Here is a 21,759-nt window from a genome sequence, read left to right as displayed (position 1 = left end):
ATGAAATCTGTCAGTCCAGACCACAAGGGCCCCTGCACCTTGGAACATGCAGGGGTTGGTTTCCAGCTGTCGCCTGTGGGGAGGTAGTGGACCACACTGCCTGGGACAGTCGCGTGGGCTGGCCCAGCACCCCTCAGCCCGCCTGCTGTCTGCTGAGGTCCTGCTTGGCGAGGCGCTGGCGTGTGGATTGGAGCCCAGCTGGACAGGAAAGGCCTTTGCCTGGATGCTCCCCCCAGGTGGCCTGAGGTCAGGCAAGGGGTGGACTTCCCAGGTCCAGTCTTGGGTCAGGATCAGGAGCAAACAGTGTCAAAGACCCTGACCTGCCACCGACAGGAAATGACTCTTCTGCAAGTATTTCAGCTTTTAAAAAATGAGATATATATAAAAAATATATCTGCATATGTGCTTTGTCCCCCTCACATCTGTCCCAAGAGGATGTGTGGCAGTTCACGATGACGAATGCATGGTGCTTCCAGCCAGAGGAAACTGCAGCCCAGGAGGCCAGGAAATGGGGCTGGGAGAGCTGCACACCTACACGTGTGAGCCTCACGCCAGGTTTTCCTGCTTCACGCTGTGTTCTCTCCCCAGCTCCCCACCCCCTTCCCTGCCCTGGGCTTTGTTACTGCGGAGGAAACACCCTCAGCAATGACCCAGGCAGACAGCAGAGGCCCTGGGGGCGGGGGGTGGGGGTGGGGCCCTGAGGACCTTCATTTGTACCTCAATGCAGAGGGAGCATGCAGAGGGAAGGATCACAGGAGCCTCTGCCCTGGGGATGATGACTCAGGCATTCCAGACACCAGTGGAGATTCAGTATCTTCCGGTGCAGACTTTTACTGCTCTTCCCTGCTCTTCCCGTGCAGGGCAATGTTCTGTTGAGGAGCAGACGTCCTACCCGTGGGCTGGGCCTTTCAGTAAATAGTTACCTATCGTTCAGGACACCTCCCAATTTGCACATATGTTGAAGCTGACCTTTCTATCTAGTACCCAGCACCATGTGTTTCTGCAGCAAATTGCTTTGTCTAAGTCACAGGGCACTGCCGACCTGAACTTCCTTTTCACCTGCTCTGCCCCAATCTGGCCTCATCTCCTGCCAAACCATCGCCATTTCCTGGCTGAGGCTCCTGGCTGCCCAGGCCGCTGAGCTCACCGTGCTGGGGGGTGGGGAGCCCAGAGGCTGCTTGGGGCCAGGCGGACCCTTCCCAACAGCCATCCCCCACCGTGCCTCACAGTGTCCTTCCCTGAAGGCCCCGACACCATCTTCCCTGCAGAGTTTAATGACAGTGGTTGGCCTCTTTGATCAACACTGCCCCTTCCACAGCAGCCCCTGCGTGGTTTGGAGAACCTCACGGGGTGGGGGTGGGGTGGGGGGTCGGGGGAGGGATTCTGCCAGGCCAGCAAGGGGTAGCTGCCTGGTTCCCTGAGAAGGCCACTTCCTCCAGTGCTAATGGGAGGGGCCAGCCAGAGGAGGCCCCTCTGCGAGGGTGCGCTTTCCCCCGAAGCAGCTCTACCCCTGCCAACAAAGGTCATGTTCTCGGGCAGAAACGAGGCTGGCTTTTTTTTTTTTAAGATTTTATTTATTTATCTTTAGAGGGGGAGGGGGAGGGAAGGAGAGAGGGAGAGAAATATCAATGTATGGTTGCCTCTCGTGAGTCCCCTGCTGGGAACTGGCCCGCAACCCAGGCATGTGCCCTGACTGGGAATCGAACCTCGAGCCTTTGGTTCACAGGCCCGCGCTCAATCCACTGAGCCATACCAGCCAGGGCAGGAGGCTGGCTTTTAAGGTGTGTTAGGGTTCTCCAGAGAAATAGAACCAACAGGATGTGTATGTGTGTGTCTGTGTGTGTGTGTAGAGAGAGAGAGAATTTTATTTTAAGGAGCTGGCTCACATGATTATAGCTTTGACAAGTCCAAAATTTGCAGGGTGGGCCAGCAGGCTGGAGCCTCAGGGAAGGGTTGAAGTTCTAGTCCAAAGGCAATCTGGGGGCAGAACTCCTACCTGATCAGGGGAAGTCAGTCTTTTTCTACTGAGGCCTGCAGCTGATTGGATGAGGCCCACCCACGTAATGGAGGGCAATCTGCTTTATTTCTAAAGTCCACCTGTTAAATGGCAATCTCACCCACAAACCCAGTCAGAATAACATTCAAACAACCATCTGGGCACCACAGCCCAGCCACACTGACGTGTAACCCTAACCCACACGGAAGGGTTTTGACACACTCCACCAAACTGCGCTGCTGAGGGATGGGGCCCTTTCCTGGTCACCCTGGGGCTGGGAGCCTACGGATGCCTGAGCCCTGCTGTGTGGGTCTTCCTCTTCCTTCACTTCTTGTCAGCTCAGCTCAGCTGCCCCTAGCCCTGCAACTTGACCTTACTGCCCATCAGCTTCAAGGCGCCATGCTGAATCTGCGTGGCTAAGCCCTCGGACCCTGGCCTCCCCATCCTGTGACCATGTGATGGGACACCCCCAGGCAGCCTGAGGCTCACCCTCCACCCTCACCACTGCCTGGAGTCGTTTTTACTAATTTCTCTCAGGTGTTCCTTTTTGAAATGTAGTATGGCTACCTTTTCAAAAGGTCACGTGGTCTTTTTTATATTATGTATATTTCACCACAACTTAAAAATAATTAACTGCTATAAGAATGATTTAGCCCTGGCTGGTGTAGTTCAGTGGATTGAGCACAGGCCTGCGAACCACTCAATCGCAGTTCAATTCCCAGTCAGGGCACATGCCTGGGTTGCAGGCCAGTTCCCAGCAGGGGACCCACAAGAGGCAACCATACATTGATATTTCTCGCCTTCTCTCCTTCCCTTCCCCTCTAAAGATAAATAAATAAAATCTTTAAAAATTTTTTTCAAAAAAAATAATGATTTAAAAAATTAAGATTAAAACAGAAAAAATTATTTGAATCAATGCTGGGTAAGAAAGCATCAGTGATGCGACCCTCGTCACTCTGTTAGAGTCTTTGTTTCCTCACCCAAAAGTCCCCTTTGTGAATTTCCTGATGTTGTCGGTGGGAATCGGCCGTTCCACGGGATCACGGGGGAGGCGTCCCGAGGACCCACACACGGGAGATTGCGGTGTGGCCGGGTTTGTTCAGGCAGCGATAGAAGCCGCCCACTGGGTTTTCTGTCTCCCATTCCCTTCCGTCCCGCCGTGGAACACATCCAGCTGTGTCCTCTGCGGGGCTAAGACAAAGCCGGTGTCCAGAGTCCCTGCTTCGTATTAAAGCTGAGTCTTTGGGAGCCGCACAGTCCGCTGTGGGCCCTGGTGGCTGCTGGGCCACCTGGTCTAGTTCTCCCAGGTGAGAGAGCTCACAAACCACAGGTGAGTGCAGGTCACGAGTGAGAGACAGACAGACAGACAGACCGAGGGCTTCTTTGTTCCCCTGGGATCATACAGTGTGCATTTGGGCTGGACCAGGTGCTTTTTCAAAATAACCAGAGAAATTCCCAAGCTCTCGTGGGCTTTTCAATGGGTCCGCCCCCTAGTTAGACTGACAGGCCTTTCTGGTCAAGCACCATCCCCCGTGCCCCCCAACAATTCATTACTGGAGCGGGGGGATGAGTGTTAATCCACTTGTCACTGTGGTCCCTGGGGTGTGTAGCTTCCTGGTGAAGCAGACAGGCTCATATTTTCTGGTTCATTAAGCTCCATATTGAATTCCCTTTGCCCCCCTTTCTTATTAATATTAGCTAGCTAGCTGCACAGTAACCCAAGAGCAGGAATTCGATCTGGTCGATCTTCGGTCCCCCGTGCCCCACAGAGTTCTCGGTGCGCACGGGCATTATCAGTGAGGGAAGGGAGCGCGAACCGTTAGGGGCGAGGCACAGTGAATTGCAACACGTGGGGCGTGTGAATGGCCCACGGCCATTGTAGGTAACACGGTGGAGGCTACTCAGACCCGTGGGGACAGATGAGCGAGGCTCAGAAAGTGGAGCAGCCAGGATGGCAGGACCACGGCTGTGTGAGAACACCCACGGGTGGAGAAGTGTTCGGGGCAGTGGCCCGAGGGATAGGGCTGACTCTCCCCACCTTTTCAGCCTGACTTCCCGCCTAGAGTGTGGGAAGTCGTTTCCTAGATTTGAATTTGGAGTCTTTGAGATACTTGTTTTATTTCTCTAATTCTTAAAGCAATATATTCTCAATGTAAAAAGTAAAAGGGAGGCATGTAGTGATATAGGAATGAATCAAGTAGGAAATTTCGGTTTTCCCCACATCCCACCACCAGAGCCATAACCCCCATTTTGGGTGGTTATGGGGGTTACCTCGCTGAGTCGTCACAGCTGTCCTGCAGAGGTTGTACAGGGAGGGAAACGGAGGATCCTGAATGTCAGTGGGCTTGGCTCCTGGTCCGGTACCAGTTAGCAGCAGAACTGGACTGAGAGCCTGGACCCTCCAGGCAACTGCCCGCTCCTGGCCACCAAACCCCACACTTCCCACCGTCTCCAATGTCACACCCCAGCACACGTGCACATATGCACACTCCCACCACCCGCTGGACAGCCCTGCATCCTGCCATCACCTCCGCTACCGAGCGTGCGCCAGCTGGCTGCAGCTCCAGCCTGAGGCACCCACTTAGGCAGGGGTCCTGCCATTTCCAGAGCACCTGCTGTGTGCCTGATGATGCTGATTCAATGGTGACAACTACCCTGGGTGACAACAGCCTGGGACTCTAGCCTTGAGGCTTAGAGTCAGGAAAATGGTTACACAGATAGAAGGGGCCCCAAGAAGTCTAGTGGGACAAAGAGGTGGGCGTGTGTGTACAGGCCAATGACAGGGAGCAAATGACAGGCTGGGTGGGGAAGTCACACCCCAAACCCCAGCCACAGTGCTGGGAGGTCGCAGGGCCAGGACCCCACTCCCAAGACCTCTTGCCTAACAGGGCTGAGTTGCGGCTGCTGCAGGCTACAGGGAAGGAGGACGCGAGTGCCACAACATGCCTGCTGCACACACCGAGGATCAGCCCCTCGGGCTGGGACCCAGAGGGTGTCTGCGGACGGCTGGGGTGAAGGTCCCACTGGGTTCAGACCTGGGCCTCGCTACCGGCTGGTTGTGTGTGCGGCGTTGGGAAAGTTCACAAATGTGGAGCCCCCGTTTCTGCATCTGAGAAAGGGGGTGATGATGCCTGCCTCGCAGGATCATCTAGGGGTTAAAGGTCGCCTCCACAGTGAGGCCTTCCTGGTCGCCCCACCTGAAATGTGTCCCCTGTTGCTCCTGTAACAGATCACCACAGTGTGGTGACCTGGACGACACACCTTTGTCATCTCCCCATTCTGTGGGTTAGAAGCCCGACCCCAATCTCCCTGGGCCAGTTTCAAGGTGTCCGAAGGACAGGTTCCTTTTTGGATTCTTGAGAGATTCCCTCTTCTGCCTCTTCTGGCTCCAGAGGTGAAACCAGAAAAGCCAGCGTTTCTGCTGCCTGTCACCTACCAGTCCCAGCAAGCAGAGACCGGGACTGAATCTTTGTGGCGCTTTATTCGGACGACAGGCACAGTGGATTCACACCCCGATGGACCCCTGAAGGACCGTATTACATTTCCTTCCAAGCCAGCTTTTGTATAACAGAGAACAAAGTGCAGTGCGGGGTTTTGAAATTCAGGGAAAATTGGATTAAAAAACTGCAGCTGTTCTCACCCTGGGCAGTTAGCTGTCCCCGGCGGGCAGGCGGGTGGGAGGGGGGTCTTCTGTCCCACCTTGGAACACAACGGCTCAGTGTCTCCAGCTGAGCCCCAGCTGTGGTCTTTAGCGGGGCCCCAGCAGGCCAGCTGTCTCTCCCAGGAGTCGGGTAGGCCGCACCAGCAGATCCTGAACCGAGAGCTTTAACATAGGCATCACCTCCTAGGCTTAACTGGGTACCTTAAACTAAAATTTTCCGACTCCTGAGTCCCCTATCAGAGGCTGCCTGCTGCTTTGCTCGGAGGTCGGGGGAGACGGGGTTGGGGGAGTGAGGGTCCCCCCATCTGCAAAGCCAGCATCTCTGTCCCTTTCTTCCTGGCCCTACCCATTCCTCTGACTCTTCTTCAGCCTTAACCCACTTTTAGGACCCCTGTGGTTGGGGCCCCACCCCCCAAATCCAGGTAATCTCCCTGTTTCAAAGTCAGCAGATGTGCAACCTCAGTTCCTGTTTGTCACGTGAAGTGCCAGGGAGGAGGACCTGGACGGGGACCTGGACAGCTTTGCCCCCTTTCCTGCCATCACACCTTCCCAAGCCATCCTAACCCTTCAGTCCCCATGAGCTCGCCTCCCCCTTCCCTGCTTATCTCCTCCTTAGCACGAATCTCTCTCTTCTCTCCACCCCTAGAATGGGAGCTCCTTGGGGACAGGGACTTAAGCCTCTGGGTGTCCTGCTCTACCTGTCTCCACCCCAGCTCCCTGCCCACCTGGCTTCTGTCTGTGTTCAGAAGGGGGTCCTCCTGTGATGCCCAGCCACACAGTAGCTGTGACCCTAGATTGCACGTTTTGTTCTAGGGAATTCTTATCAGCCTTTACCTGCAAGCCCCAGACCTCTGACACCCTGCAGACCCTGGACCTGAACCCACCCAAGGCCAAGACCTCAGCTCTGGCCCCTCAGTTCTCCTCCTGCGGCCCCCAGCAGGCCAGCCACCCTGACTCCATGACGTCCTCCATGAGGGGCCTGCAGAGTAAGTCCACTTGGAGGGAAGGGCTGTGGGCTTCCCCTGACCACAGGACCAGGGCCCTGGCCAGTCTTCCCTGGCCCTAGGAGCTGGCTCCTCACTGCTTTCCCCATTTCTGGAACTGCCTTTGGCCTCAGGAACTCACACACAGGCTAGTGGAGTTGGACCCTGCAGGTGGTGCCCCTCAGAGATAAGGAGCCCCTCTGTGGGGCCTGCTGTGATGTTTCCCCAAACCAAAGTGGCCTGGTAGGGCCCAGCCTCTTTGCAGGCAGGCCGGTGGGAGGTGCGGCCAGAGGGACTGAGGGACTGTCCCTGGGGGGGTCCCCCTCCTGCCCTTTTGCTCACTGTGAAGACTTCTCCTTTCTCTGTCCCCTTCCTGCTGGCTGGTCACCCTCCTCCACTTCCCCACGGATCCTGGAACTTTCCACACACCTTTGTTAAAAATAAGGGGAACAAAAGAGAAGTAGAACAAAAGAACATCCTGCGGAGTCCATCAGTCACACTCAGGATATGCGCATTTCTGTGACTGCACTGCCCCAGCCCCCCCAGCTCCCTTCCTGATGTGGCCCTGGGCACTCTGGCCACCTGGGGACCCCCTGGACTGGAAGTGTGGCTCACAGCCATGGCTAGGACTGGGACGCCTCTCTGCTGGGAAACACAGCAAGGCCCCAGCCCCAAGTACCCCACCCTTGGGGCAGGCCTCCAGCGTCCTCCCCCGGGCCAGCCCTGCAGGAAAGGCCAGCCCCTCTCTAACCTGCCCCGGGGCTAGGCTGCTCCAGCAGGAGCCCAGCTGGCTCTGGGGGCAGCACTTTGCAGACGACCAGCTGGCCCGGCGCCTGCCAATAGCGCAGCGGGTCCCAGGCCGGTTTGGCGGGCTCAGCGAGCCTCGAATCTAAGTCCTGCGGCCTCCACGAACACAGGAGCGCTCGCCGGCAAAAGTCACTGACACCCCACACCAAGCAGCCCGCTTCCAGTGATGACAGTGTGTGGCCAAACAAGCCACGTGCCCTGGCCACAGAGCAGGTGACCCCGGGGAGGGAGGGTCCTCTGCATTTTGTTCGCCCAGAGCCGGTTGAAGGGGGATTGTGAGGAACAGAGGGGCTCTGTGCGGAGCCGGCTTCGGCACTGGCAGCCCTCTCTGGCTCTGCTTCTCCAGGCAGCCGCTCTCAGAGGAAGTGAGAAGGGTTTCTCCCCCAGCACCACCGTCCCTCTGCAAGAGGACCCGCCAGCTTCCCGTTCTTGGCCAGCCAGTAGTCGCAGGTGACAGATGTGAAGTGACCGTTGTCTGTGAGCAACCCCCTCCCCCCGCCCCGCCGTGGCCTGGGGAACCGAGGAGAGGACGGCCCTTCAGACAACCCCAGAGCAGGCCTGCTGCCACTGCCATGACCCAGGCTCCTCGTCCACTCCTGGCTTGGCCAGACGTCCTGCCAGTGTCCCTCCCTGCCAGTGTCCCTCCCTGAGGGCTCGCAGGCCTGTTGCCGGGTAGACAGCATGAGCCAGATCAGGGCTGGCCCCTGTGGGCCTGGGACCCAGGCAGCTCCACCAGGGCCCGGCTGAGGCCTCTGCAGGAACCGGCTCTCCTTACTCGGACCAACTGTGAGGACACAGCAGTGATTTAAAGAAGAACTCATCCTCAAGCCATACCCCTGAGTGGCAGGCTTGATATTTTCTTCCTCTTTTAAAATCTGGTAAGAATATGGTTTGTTCCCACATATGGCTCAGGACGTGGCTGACCCAGAGCCGCCCTGTGCTTCTGTGCACCAGGTTCAAGGCCCAGAGGCCAGTCCGCCGCAGCCTGCTTCTTCACCTCTGTTACGACCGGGGCCACAGCTCCCTGGCAAAACGACAGGTTCCCGCTGTGGGGGGCCTATGCGCGCCTCGTGCTGAGGTGACATCCCAGCCCGAGTCTTAGGACAGAGGAAGGACACTGGTCTGCAGAGCCACCAAAATGGTGCATCCAAAATGGCACCCAAGCTAATAGCAGCGTCTGACCTCTCCTGGAATGGAAATATTGGAATAAATTATCAAGTGTTTAGAGGGCACTTGTGTGTGTGTGTGTGTGTGTGACTGTAATCACGAGTGCACTCTGTTCACGCCGGCCAGGCCTTGTGTGGAGACGTTGTTGCCCCACTGGACATCAGGAAAGGAAAAACTTGCAGCATTCACTGGCCTTCCGACCGCTCGGGAACAGGCAAGAGGCCAGCCAGCCCTGGAGATGACCACACACTAGTCACAGGCTGGTGCCCTGGGTGACTGTCCCGGGGTCCTTGGCACATCAGCACTTCACAGCCGTGGGGCTGGCACTCAGGAAACGCGAGAGCCCCTCTCCGAACCTGGGGAAGCAGCTGTGCGGCTCCTCTGACACCTCGGGACCACCAGCCCCCAGGTGCCCTGGACTCCTGGCTCGTCCCCTGGGGGAGAAAGAGGAACCACAAAGGCTTATCTCCAGGGTGGTGGGTGTGAGTGGAGACGGGGGTCCCTGAAGTGAACTCACTTCGGGCTGAACTGTTGAAAAGGCAGGGGAATGCAGTGGAAAAAAGCCTTTCCCGTTCTCTGCAGTAAACCCTCCCCCTTCGGATTCCTTGGATGCCACCGGCTGGCACAGCCTTTCCCCTGCATCGCCCCTGCCGCGGCGTGGGAGCGGCCCGACTCCAACATGCAGGGCAGTGGGCGGCATCTCCACATTGCCCAGTGTCTTCCCGGAGTGCAGGCTGTTTCCTGCCTCCAGCCTTCAGATGAGCTAAAGTCTGATTTAGAAATGTCTGGCTATTTCAGGGGGGAAAATAGACTGTCTTTTACAGATGAGGGGAATATCTTACTAGGGGTCAAACTGAACCGAGCTCATCAGGAGCGGCCGGGGTGCCTCTCCCAGGGAAGGTGAATAGTGCCGGGCGTGCGAGCCACACCTGGTGAGTCCTGCTGCAGACGCACACTGGGCACCCAAGGATGACAGCCAGAAAGAGGCTTTGTAAAGTGCCAGCAACTTAGTCACGAGTGCCCCAGCTATCTGCTGGTCTCACTGAGTTGGCTGTGGTTGGATTCGAACAAGATCTGAGAGGAGAGAGGCAATCAACTGCAGGTTTCTCCTGCTTTGGGAAAATAGAGCTTTTTGCACTGGCTGGTGTGGCTCAGCGGACTGAGTGCTGGCCTGCAAACCAAAGGGTTGCCGGTGCGATTCCCAGTCAGGGCACATGCTTGGGTCATGGGCTGAGTCTCCAGTAGGGGGCGCACAAAAGGCAACCTTTACATTCTCCCTTAGGTTTCTCTGATACCCGAGGACACGTCTTGCTAACAGATGCACAGAATAAATCGAGGTAAAGCCCCGGTGCTCACAGACGCAGTTGGAAGCCGTGGCAGCCGGATGCTGGGACGCTGGGTGTGGGACCTGGGGAAGGAGGGTGGCGGGGCTACTCTGTAGCTGCTGCCTCCATAAGGGCTCCCTGCTGGACGCTCAGCGCCTTTTTCCCTATTTGCCTTTTTTTGCAACAGGGAAAATCCTCTTTGGATTTCTTCTGATAGTGAAAGCAGATACGGGGATAGGACTTCTGTAAAATTGAACTTGGAAAAGCAGGGGATTCCAGTACACAAATAAACCAAACCACTTCCCAGTTCACCTGGATATCTTCCCATCCAGCCCCTAGGATTGGCCCATATGCTACCAGGGAGAAGTCCGTGGGGCTTTTGAAAAATGGTGGGCCCTGGCTGGCATGGCTCAGCGGTTTGGGCATTGTCCTGCAAACCAAAAGGTCACCAGTTCAATTCACGGTCTGGGCACAGGCCTGGGTTGCAGACCAGGTCCCTGGTCAAGGGGCATGTGAAACCGATTGAGGTTTCTCTCCCTCTCTTTCTCCTTCCCTTCTCCTGTTTCTAAACATAAATAAATAAAATCTTTTTAAAAAGAAAAAGAAAAATGGCTGGTCTGGAAGACTGGCTCCAGTCTGTCCCTGGAAGCTGACCCCAGCTCTCTGCTCACCTGGCCCCCTGATTTCTCCTGAGTAGGTCTTGATCTCATTTGCTTAATTCACAGCAGGTGGAAATGTCTGGCAACAGCATAAATGATGGCCCTGAGTGGGTATATAATAGTCGGGTGGAGGTGTGAAATCCAGTCCGCTGCCAGGGGTCACTCAGAAAGGTGGGAGAGATTTGGCCTAAATCAAAAGAGCTAAATAAGCCCTGGCTGGTGTGGTTCAGTGGATTGATGGCCGGCCTGCAAACCAAAGGATTGCCAATTGACAGTCAGGGCACATGCCTGGGTTGCAGGCCAGGTCCCCAATAGGGGGCGCTCAAGAGGCAACCACACATTGATGTTTCTTTCTCCCTTCCCGTCTCTAAAAATAAATACATAAAATCTTTTTTAAAAAGAGCTAAATAAAAAACAGTCCTGGTTGGTGTGGCTCAGTGGGTTGAGCAGTAGCCTACAAACCAAAGGGTTGTCAGTTCAATTCCTGGTCAGGGCACATGGCTGGGTTTTGGGCCAAGTCCCCACTGGGGGGGCATGAGAGGCAACCACACATTGATGTTTATCTCCCTCTCTTCCTCTCTCCCTTCTCTTCTGTCTAAAAATAAATAAATAACATCTCTTAAAAAATAAAAATAGAAAAAAAACACAAATAAATAAAAATGATACCAAAAAATCCCTGACAAAATATTAAGCTTTCTCATAAAAACAAGCTGTGACCCTGTACCTGTATGACCCACCTCGCCTGGCCAAACCCTAATCCCAGCCCCGAGACCAACAACATTTTTATTACAAAGAACAGGCAGCCAGCGTACAGGCCAGAATTTACTGGTTTGATATTTTTTAAATACTGCATTAAAATATTATTTATCTTGGCTACTAAGTTGGGGGCACCCCCTTTCTTTTTGTGTACAATGCTCCCCAAGCCGCCTCCTGTCCCCACCTGGGCTCTGGGGGCCGCTCCTGGTCCCTCCAGTGTGCCCACATGCGGAGGGGTGCAGGGGGTTGGGTCTGCCCATCCTCACCTCCCCGGACACTGTCAGCAGTAAGTTGTGCTATGGACTCCGTTCGCTTCTGCATGTACACCGCCCCCAAAACGTGGCAGCTAAAGACAGCTGACTAGCTTAACAATTCTGTGGCTCGGCTGCAGAGCCAGGATTAGACGGGCAGAGCCGTTGGGCTCGGCCGGACCCCAGCTTGCGTCAGCTGGCAGAAGGCAGTCAAGGCCCTTGTTCACGGTGGGCAGTGGCTGTTGGTTGGGTCCTGGGCTCTTCCCCTTGGGGTCACCCTTCTGCTGCCCAGACTCTACCCACTTGCTTGGGCTCATCCACACGGTGGTCTCAGAGCTCCTGCTACAGTGGGAGAGGTCAAGCCCAAGTGCTACTCAAATTCCTACTCGCATGTTTACTGCTCTCCCACTGGCCAAAGCAGGCCCCATGGCCAAGGCCAGCGTCTGTGTGGAAGGACGAGGCTGCAGGGAAGCTGAGCAAACCTGGGCGTGGCCGGAGCAGCCTACCATATGGAAGGTGCCCAGCACTCCCCTCACATGTCAGAACCACATCTCTCAGGGTTGTTTTCCCACTGTGGGTAACCACCCCACCTCAGTTCACTCCAGCAAACATCCCACGGCGCTGTGCTACCCTGGGATGGGCAGTGTCAAGATTTTGTTAAGTTAATATTTGTCAGGCGGAGCCCTGGGTGAGAGATTGCAGGAACAGTGCAACAGAGAAGTTGGTTACTCACATCCGGAAGGAGCCACGGCTCGCCTCGAGGGACCGCAACGGGAGGTGGAGGCCTGGCAGCACAGTGCCAGCAGCAGGACCTGGGCACGCACCTTGAGGAGGGCTGCTGCTCTGAGGCCAAGTTGGTCAACTCCAACCAGGGAGAGCTGGGATTTTGTTGCTCTGTGGTGGTCTTATCTAAGGGGCGCACAGGGGAAGCACTGCCAAGAGGTGGGGGGCACAATGACAGGGCCTTGGGGAAGTCACGCCAGAGACTGACGCTTGTTCTGACTCCCGGGGCTATTGCACCTCGGGAGGGCCGGCGTCGGTCAAGGCCCCACAGGCCACGTAAAGTGGGTGTTGCTGCCACAGCATCAGAAGCACTTCAGCTAAACTCTCAACAGGAGACACAGTTTCCCAGGCCCTTGAGTCGCTCTCCATCTTCTAGAGAGAATTTCTGCCCTTTGCAGATGCCGTTCCTGGCACAGCTCCAGTGCCAGGTTGGAAGGGTGGGGACAGTCACCATGGTCACCAGAGCTGGAGGAGATGGAGGAGAGATGAGCTTCCTGAAAGCGGCGCCCCTCCAGTGTCGGGCCTGAGGTCAGCCTGGCCAGGAAAAGCTGAGGTGATGAGTTGGATGCTGAAGGCACTGAGGTCATGGGAGGTCCTGGAGAAGGAAGAGGGGCAAGTTGGTGGCATGGGCTCTAAGAGGGGGCGCTGGAGCAGAGCCAGGGAGCCCGGGGCCACCAGGCCCTCCTCTGGAACTGGAGCAGGAGCAGGGTGTGCTGAGCCAGCGGATGCCTGCACGTTCAGGTGCTGAACACAGCTATTACCGAAACTCAAATTATATAAACTCACAATGAAATAAATCCTATTAGAAACAAAGGTAAGGCCCTGGCTCAGTTGGTTAGAGCATCGTCCCCGTACACCAAGATTGTGGGTTTGATCCCCAGTCAGGGCACATACAAGAATCAACCAATGAGTGCATGGATGAGTGGAACAATAAATCGATGTTTCTCTCTCTCCCTTCCTCTCTCTAAAGATCAACAAAAATTTAAGGGAAAAAACCCCTAAAGGTAATGAATACTCAAAACTTGTTCCTTTCTAATTGTTTTATTATGTAGACCATTGTCTGGGTCCTGGAGGTCGCCTACCTCTGCTGCATCTGAGAGGAGGGCGCGCGGTAATGACGCTGCCATGCGTCTCTCCCCACCTCTGCGCTCCATCGCGTCGCTTCGGTGGCCTGAAATTGGACGCACTGCGGGTCTTTACACCACGGACACTGGCAAACTGGCTTTGCCCCTTGTCCCCCACCAAAGCCGGATATTAAACTCTTCCTAGCCCACCCCGGGGCAGAGGAGTATGCGAGGAGGTACAGGCTGAGGCGGAAGGTTGGGTTCGTGGGCCGGGAGCCATGCTGGGGACAGTGCAGGCCCCCTTCAGAGGGTGCCATGGGCAGTGGATCAGCAGCGGTTCTGGAAGGCTCTGCCCACTCTGTTTCTACACATTCTCAGACTCTGGTGTTGGCCTACAGCACCAGCATCATTTTGCTTCTGGCTGTCACCTTACAGGAACCTGGCTGTGGCCCTCCTCCCCATGGCACGATGATGGTCTAACAGCGTGTCTCTTGCACACCTTCCCACTTGGAACACTGCTGCTCACATCTCCACTCTCTCTGTGTGCAACAGAAACACCGGCCCGTGTGCTGACGGCAGGTGGCTCTGCTCCTGACCGCCAGTCACTGCTCCTGCCAGTGACCTCCTGGTCCAGAGGAGCAGGGCCTGGCTTTGCCGGGGACCACGGGCCTCCTCGCGGAAGGCAGGGCATGGAGCTTCAATGGATAAAGTGTCCGGCCCCAAGACAAGAAGAATGGGGGCAGAGGAGGCTGGAGCCACCGGAAACCAATATAATGTGTGTCAACTGCACTTTTTTTTTAAAAAAGGAGCCAGGGCATAAAGTGAGGACACCACCACCATCCCTGGGTGGCGACACTGAGGCTGGCTGCCAGTGGCCACGTGTCCATCTGCAGGAGAACACCAGGCACCATCCAGGAAGAGGCAGAGGTGGCGGCCACCCAGTCTCTGGTGGCTTTTGTCTCCAGCAACGCTGGCCCTTTTCTGCTTATCTGTGCCACCAATCCTTGCCTGTTATTATTATCCTCACCCAAGGATATGTTTTTATTGATTTTTAAGCATTACTTTTTCATTTATTTTTAAGGTTTTATTCACTTGTAGACGAAGGGGAAGGGAGGAAGAAAGGGACAGAGACATCAATGTGTGAGAGATACATGGATGAGATACATCAATCAGTTGCCTCTCACACGCCCCCAACTGGGGACCTGACCCGAAACCCATGCATGTGCCCTGACCGGGAATCAAACCGGTGACCTTTTGGGTTGAAAGTGGGCATTCAATCCACCGAGCTATACCAGCCAGGGCCATTTTTATTGGTTTGAGAAAGAGGAAGGCAGGGAAAGAGAGAGAAAGAGAGGCAGACAGACAGACACTGATGTGAAAAAGAAGCACTGATCAGTTGCCTACTGTACTCGCCCTGACTGTGGATCGAACCCGCACCTTAGGTATGTGCCCTAACCAGAAAGCAAAACGGAGACCTTGTAGTGTACAGGGATGATGCTCCAACCAACTGACCCACCCAGCCAGGACCTTCTTATTCCTTTTTCAATGATTCTTCAGGTTGGGTGCCACTAGTGATCCAAATACTTGAAACTAAAAGAGTGACCCTCGTCACCTAGTCTCGGGGGTTATGTGTCAAATGGCCCCCCGCCTTCCTTCAAACCCCCCTGAAGTTAGTAGCTGGGATGAAACATCTGTAACCCCGGTTTGGAAATGTTTCATGGTGTGGCCACCCCCCTCCCCGGCCAGGGGCCCTGCCCTCAGCCCCAGGGCCTCCCAGGGAGACAGCATCCAGCCGGGTCCCTTCGGTTTCTTTGCAGCAAACATGTCGCTCACAAAATTCCAGACCACTGCACCCTCCGTTCCTGTGAGAACCACTTTCCACCTTCCTTGTTGTTTCCAAATGCCGAGGTTTCCTTCTGTGACAGGTGTGAATGACAACTAGCAAGGGACAAGCAAGGGGACCAAGAGGCCAGGTGGCTGGGGAGTAGGTGGGACTGGTGGTGATGCCACTGTGCCACTGTCACGGTTCCTGAGGGACCAGACTGTCACAAGCATCTGTTTGCAATATAGTCTTTCCCCTAAGTCAACGGGGCCACTGCTCGGCTGGCTGCCTGCTGAGCAGCCCGGCGCCAAGGAGCAGACCAGAGCCACACACGGTAACTGTGCTGTTCACTCAGCTTTTATGGAATGCAGGGTCACTCAAAGTAGACCATCAACGTACATGACTATCCTACTCACACGCTAACCGTCTAAGAGGAATATAACACACACACAGAGCAATCAGTGGGGGATAACGAACCCGAGTCCCACAGTCTCTGTCTGCAGCTCTGGGAGTCAGCACGGTGGGCACGGGAGTTGTCAGTGTCCTGAAGGGAAGGACCTCAGGAGCCAGGTGGGCAGCAGGGTAGGCGAAGTCCTCAGTCCAGCAGGCAGAGCCCCTGGCGGCTGATGCCGAGGGAGGTCAGTGTGGCGGGGAGCAGCACTCTGGTATGTGGAGCCCGGCTGTCTCCGCCATGGTCTGGAGCTGCCTCAGTTACACCTTGAGAGTGGTGCACTCCACCCTTCTGGGTCCTTTCCATAAATGTCTTGGCACCTATGATGCCAACTGTGGGATTTGCTCAGGAGCTTATGGGTGGTACACGTCTGTTCTGCTCAACACCCCTGCTGGCCAGTGTGGAATTTCCCCAGGATCCCGGCTGTGAGTGGTCCCACTGACACTGCTCCTCTGACCACGTGTGCAGATATCATAGGTGTGGCTCCTTGACACACATCTCTGCTCTGGCCACGTGGGCAGACCTGTCTCCTTGCCACAAGCGTTTACTCTGACTCAGGAAATTTTCCTCTTGAACTGAAGTGTCATGGCCAACTGACAGCTATTTCAGTTAGCATAAGTGACTCCACTTTGTTTCATGTACTTTATGGTCTTCGCCATAAAACGCCATTTTACTGGTCCTGCTCTCCACACAGACCCACTCCACCGCCTCAGAAAGTGTGGATCAAGATTCCTGTGAGGATTCTAAGGTCACCATAAGGCAGGAGCAGCAGCAGGCCAAGCAAACTGGACTGAAAAGTTCAAGGTCGTGGTTGCAATTAAACACAACTTCTCAGAAACAGTCTGGCCCAGGGCTAAAATACACGGAAGCTTACTGCTGGAATGTAAGCCTCCAGAACAGTTGCCTGTGAGAGGACAGCAGGCACTGGAATGCCCCGCTGCCTCCGTGCCCAACCTGGAACAGCTCTGGCCTTGCCCCCTCTGCGCCCCAGAGCAGGCCTCCCAACACTGGGCTCCAGGTCCACCCCCGACCTCACTCAGGATGCCCAGATGGTCCGCTTCCGTTACAGCACCAAATCCAGGAACAGTTTTTCCTCCTTTGTTGGTCCGTCAGCATCTGTAGTCAGAGGCTGGCCACACCTGCAGTGACCTTCCCACGTTCAGGAAAGATCCCGGGTCCCATTCTCCAGAACCCTGGGTCCCCTGGCTCTGAAAGTGCTGCCCACCCGCTCCTGCCCCTCCTCCCACCCCGGCACTGGTGCATTCCTCCTCTCTCATCTTCGGGGCTGCTCCAGGGGATGATGGCTCAAGAAGAGGGAAGGGCCCCGGGCACCAGGGAGGGACTCTCCTGCCCTGGAGACCAGAAGGTCAGCGAAGAGAGAAGGGGAGGGGCCTCCTAGCTCCATAAACCTTAGGGAGCCAGATGGCACCCTCGGGCTAAGGCCAGCCTCAGGGCAAGAGCAAACTGTGCTGCAGACCTGTCGTTCGCAACTGGGCCAGCATGGCTCCGGTCACAAATCCCAGACAGCGGAAGTTTCCAAGAAGAAATGACTCCGGCAGGGTCTCCCTCCCTGTGTAGACGGGGAGAACGGCATGGGGTGGGGGTTGGGAGAAGATGTCGCTCTGGAGGGGGGTGGAGGGCCCCTGAGGACGCGGCCTCCCTGGAAGTAGAGGAGCTCCGGCCAGGGGCCCACTCTCCTGCAGGAGGCCTAAGGCGGTTTGGAGGGTTTCCTGTCCATGGGGAGCAGGGTGGGAAGGGGGGCCCGGCTGTCACCGTCCTGCTGGAACCTTCCTTGGTCAAGCGAGGGTGGGTGTGGGGCTTCGCCTTCACAAAGCGGGCTTAGCTGACAGGGTCCCAGGATCGATCAGGATACGCTCGTGGGCGGCCCAGTCCCCCAAGGCCAGCCTCACAGCTTCATTCCTTCTGTGGTGCAAAGCCTGAGACCCCAAGTGTGGCTGGGAGACCCCACACCTTCCTGCAGTCCACATAGTGGACTCTGGGCACACCTGGAGTGTGGGGTGAGGAAGAGCCACCCCCAGCCTCCCTCTCAGCACGCTCCCCAGTCACTGCCTGTCATTCCCCTCCCCCACAGCTGAGGGATGCCCTCCCAGGGACTGGCGCCGATTGGGCCTCCAGGGGACAGGGACACAGCCCTGACACGTGTATCACAAGTGTCTGCATTGTCACTTTCTGGACAAGGGCCTCCCGGGTTCTGAGACCCCACCCTGTACCAGGGACGCAAGAGCAGCAGCCAGGCAGTGAAGCGGTGATAGACATGGGGGCTGAGCTGGCGGAGGATGGAGGCCTGCAGGGCCCTGGGGAGGCCTTAGTCCCAGGAGACACGGGGTTGGGCTGCTTTGGGCTCCAGCTGTTTGGCAAACATGTGCCTTGGCCTCTGCCTGCCCTTTCCCATGCACCCCCACTTGGTGGGGACACCTCTGCTGGGACACCAGGAGACTTTTGCTGCCCTCTGTGTCACCACGCAGGCACTCTGCAGGTCCTTGCTGGCGAGCTCCCAGAAGGCAGCAGTGCTGAGGCTGCTCTCCACATGGCCCTGTCCGGGTGGACACATGCTCAAACCTGAGTGTGCAGGAGTCGCCTGGGCAGGGCAGGGCCAGGGCCTGGCACCTGCCTGTCTGTGAGCGGCCCCACACACCCTGAGCACCAGGCTTTGGGCTCCATCCTGAGCTCCCCACACTCTGGAGCAACCTAGGCTCTGCCTTCCCTGCAAACCACGAACTTCCTCCAAGAGCCACAGTCTTGTTCTTCTTTTTTAAGATTTAATTTGCCTTTTAAAGATAGGAAAAGGGAGGGAGAAAGAGATGGAGAGAAAAATCAATTGGTTGCCTCTGACATGAGCCCCAACCAGGGGGACCAGGCCTGCAACCCAGGCATGTGCGCTGACAAGGAATCGAACCGACGACCTTTCGCTTTGTGGAATGATGCTCAACCCACAGAGCCATGTTGGTCAGGGCTCTTCTTCTGTTTACCAGCCCAACTGTGGCACCATTGCCAACGCTCACAAGCTCTGACCCAGCCACCGCAGGACACTCTCAGACAAGTCATTTCTCCCTGACTCCCAGGCAATGGCTCTGTTCCCAGTCACCTCAGCCCTGCTAGGGGGAAGGGAGGAGTCCAGCTTGGTGAGAAAGGGGTGGAGCTGGGCCACCTGAGCCTTCTGGAAGGACCACCTCAAACTTTCAAAGGCTTGGGTCCAAAAGGGCCTGTCTCCCTGCCATCATATTTTTTTAAATATTTTATTTATTTATCTTTAGAGGGGAAGGGAAGGAGAGAGGGAGAGAAATATCAATGTATGGTTGCCTCTGCCCAGGACACACAACGTATCGTGTGTCCCCTGCCGGGAACTGGCCTACAACTCAGGCATGTGCCCTGACTGGGAATCGACCTGCCATCATATTTTGATGTCCCCCAGCCTGTTTGGTGGTGGCTACCCCCAACTTCTAGGTGCCCCCCCTCCTACCAGCCCATGAGGGAAGGCTGCTTGGGAACCAGAGGAGTCATAAAACTAATGGCATCAGTCAGGAGTCTTTGGTCATGGGTGACAGAAAACCACCAACAAAAAGTCACTGGTGCCTGCAGCTGAGTGCAGGGAGGCAGAGCGGCCCTAGCTCTGGCTCGGGGCTGGGCCGTCTTCCTCACGCTGCTGTGCCGCGCTCCCACCGCACACGCAGCAGCTCGAAACAGCTCAGACTTCCTCTCCCGCACTTCTGTACGTTAGAAGCCCGGGTTGGCTCAGCTAGTTTCCCCACTCAGAATTTCACAAGGTCCAACTCAAGCTGTTGGCCGGCCAGCTGCATTCTTATGGCAAGGCTGGGGTGAAATCCAGTTCCTCCTGGTCCCAGGCCTGACACCCCCGTCTCCTCACTGGCTGTTAGCTGGAGGTCGCCCTTAGCTCCCAGAGGCCTCCCTTGGGTCTCTGAGCCACAAGTGGGTCCCCGTATTTCAGAACCAGTAAAGATGGGTCAAACCATACTCATGCCTGCCATCTCTCTGACTCTCCTTTCACTACATCTTGGCTGCTTCCAGCCAGAGAAGGTTCTCTGCTTTCAAAGGCTCCTGTGATAGACGGGGTCCACCCGGACACTCAGACCGACCACCCTCTGCACCTGCATTCTTTCTGACAGCGACCTAACACAGCCACAGGTCCTGGGGGTGAGGGCACAGACACCTTCCTGGGAGGGGCACCACTTGGCCAACTGCAGGGCCCCTAGAACCAGGCTCCGGGCCTGCTGGCCACCAGTTTCTGTTTTGCTCTATGTGTTTCCTTCTCTCCCACTGCAGAGACAGGTGCTGTGGGTGCATGTGTTGCCACAGTTCCCCAGGGTGTCCAGAGTCGCATCCTCAAAAGCTCCACGACCAGACAGCAAAGGAGTGTCTCTCTCCAAGTTCCTCTTTGAAACTCCCCAGGGCAAAGCCCTGGTGGGCCCAGTGCAGGTCACAGGCCCACCCCTTGTCAGAGTGGGAGGGGCATAAGGCACAGTGACGGGCCCACCCTGAGACTAGAGAAGGGAGGGGTGCCAGATACAAAACCCATTTGGGGACCCCTGTCCTGGGCACCTGCTCAGCCACCCACTGCGTGCTCACTGGAATTCTGCAAGGTCAGCTCCACTACTGACCAGTGGGCTGACCTTTCTCTGGGCCTCAGTTGCCTCCTCAGGAAAATGGGAATAATAAAACCCACGCCTGGCCAGTCTACTTAGGCTGCTGGGGAAGTAGACAGGAAGGTATGTGAGAAGAGTCTTTTTTTAAGATTTTATTTATTTTTAGAGAAAGGGGAAGGGAGGGAGAGAGAGGGAGAGAAACATCAATGTGTGGTTGCTTCTCACACACCCCTCACTGAGGACCTGGCCTGCAACCCATACATGTGCCCTGACTGGGAATCGAACTGGTGACCCTTTGGCTCACAGGCTGGTGCTCAATCCACTGAGCCACACCAGCCAGGGCAAGAGCCTTTTTTTTTTTTTTTTTTTTTTTGGTTGCAGAAAGAAAGGAAGGGGGAGAGAGAGAGAGAGAGACATCAGTGGGTTACCTCCCATACGCACCCAGACTGGGGACCAAATCCGCAGTCTGCAACCCATGTATGTGCTCTGACTGGGAATCAAACTAGAGGCCTTTCCCATCACAGGATGACACCCCAAACAACTGAGCCATTCCAGCCAGGATGAGAAGCAGATTCTTTGTAGGACTGAGGAGGCCCAGACCCCAGCCTGGGAGGGACCTCAGCACTCCAAGCCTCACTGGCCCCTGCGGCTCTGGCCCCTCCGTGGGAGCAGCACCAACGTGACAGATCTCCAGCCTGCACTCGTGGGAGCAAGGCTGCCCAGAATGCACCTGGCCAGGCTCCGGGCCATGAAAAGGCAGCCATTCAGGGCTGGCTTGGACAGGAGCCGGGTGATGAGAGACAGGAACCTTGGGCTCTGCAGAGGAAGGTGGCCTCCCCGTGGGGCTGAGCTGCCAGGCTGGGAGGCCCGGCTGGCTCAGCGAGGAGGGGGTGGCGCCGAGGAGGGAAGAGTGAGCTAGTGTTTGAGGCCGAGGGGCTGAAAGGAGGCTGTGTGTGCCCAAGTCAGCCGCCAGGCAGGCAAGGATGTGAGTCACTGGTGGCCTGAGGGGAGGGGGCAGCCCAGCTGCCCAGGACCAGGGGGCACAATGCCCACCCGATGTGAATGTGTGTCAGTGTGACTTAGAACACGTGTGGTGGGGGTGGGGCCAGGGTCTCAGCTGCCCAAGGCTCCCTGAGGTGGGCGCGCCCAGCCACCCCCTGAATACAGCTGAGGAAGGTCTGCCCCCAACCTGCCAGGGCCTCCTCCAGGCAGCCAGTGCTGGCGGTTCACACGCTCGGCTGCTGAACGGACAGACACCAGTGCCTCCCCTCCCCCGTCCCGTCAGGAACACAGAAAGGCCTGTCCCTGCTTTCAGTTGTGCGGGCGTGGTAGGACAGGTAGAGGAGGGACAGACAGACAGGATGCCGGCCAGGGGAGGGGGCACCTACTCCAAGGGTGGGGATGTTTGAGGC

The 21,759-nt window shown here is 56.3% G+C and overlaps 1 protein-coding gene across 2 annotated transcripts in view; it reads left to right on the top strand.

Moving 5' to 3' along the window:
- Nucleotides 1–8,683, top strand: part of ARMC9 (armadillo repeat containing 9) — a 106,859-nt gene extending 98,176 nt beyond the window's left edge. The window contains exons 24-25 of one of the 2 annotated variants that reach the window (XM_037063547.1): nucleotides 6,471–6,643; nucleotides 7,794–8,683. In XM_037063547.1, the coding sequence (XP_036919442.1) occupies nucleotides 6,471–6,643; nucleotides 7,794–7,816 (196 nt within the window). In that variant the 3' untranslated portion in view covers nucleotides 7,817–8,683. Of the gene's footprint in view, nucleotides 1–6,470; nucleotides 6,798–7,793 lie in introns of those variants that run through there. The other variant, XM_037063546.1, reaches the window with a different exon arrangement.
- Nucleotides 8,684–21,759: the final 13,076 nt, after the last annotated feature.

This window comes from Sturnira hondurensis, unplaced genomic scaffold (genome assembly GCF_014824575.4).
Source record: "Sturnira hondurensis isolate 20B ecotype Veracruz unplaced genomic scaffold, ASM1482457v3 Scaffold0014615, whole genome shotgun sequence".
NCBI lineage: Eukaryota > Metazoa > Chordata > Mammalia > Chiroptera > Phyllostomidae > Sturnira > Sturnira hondurensis.
The sequence above is the reverse complement of the archived record's forward strand: the minus strand, read 5'-3'. Positions and strand labels throughout refer to the sequence as shown.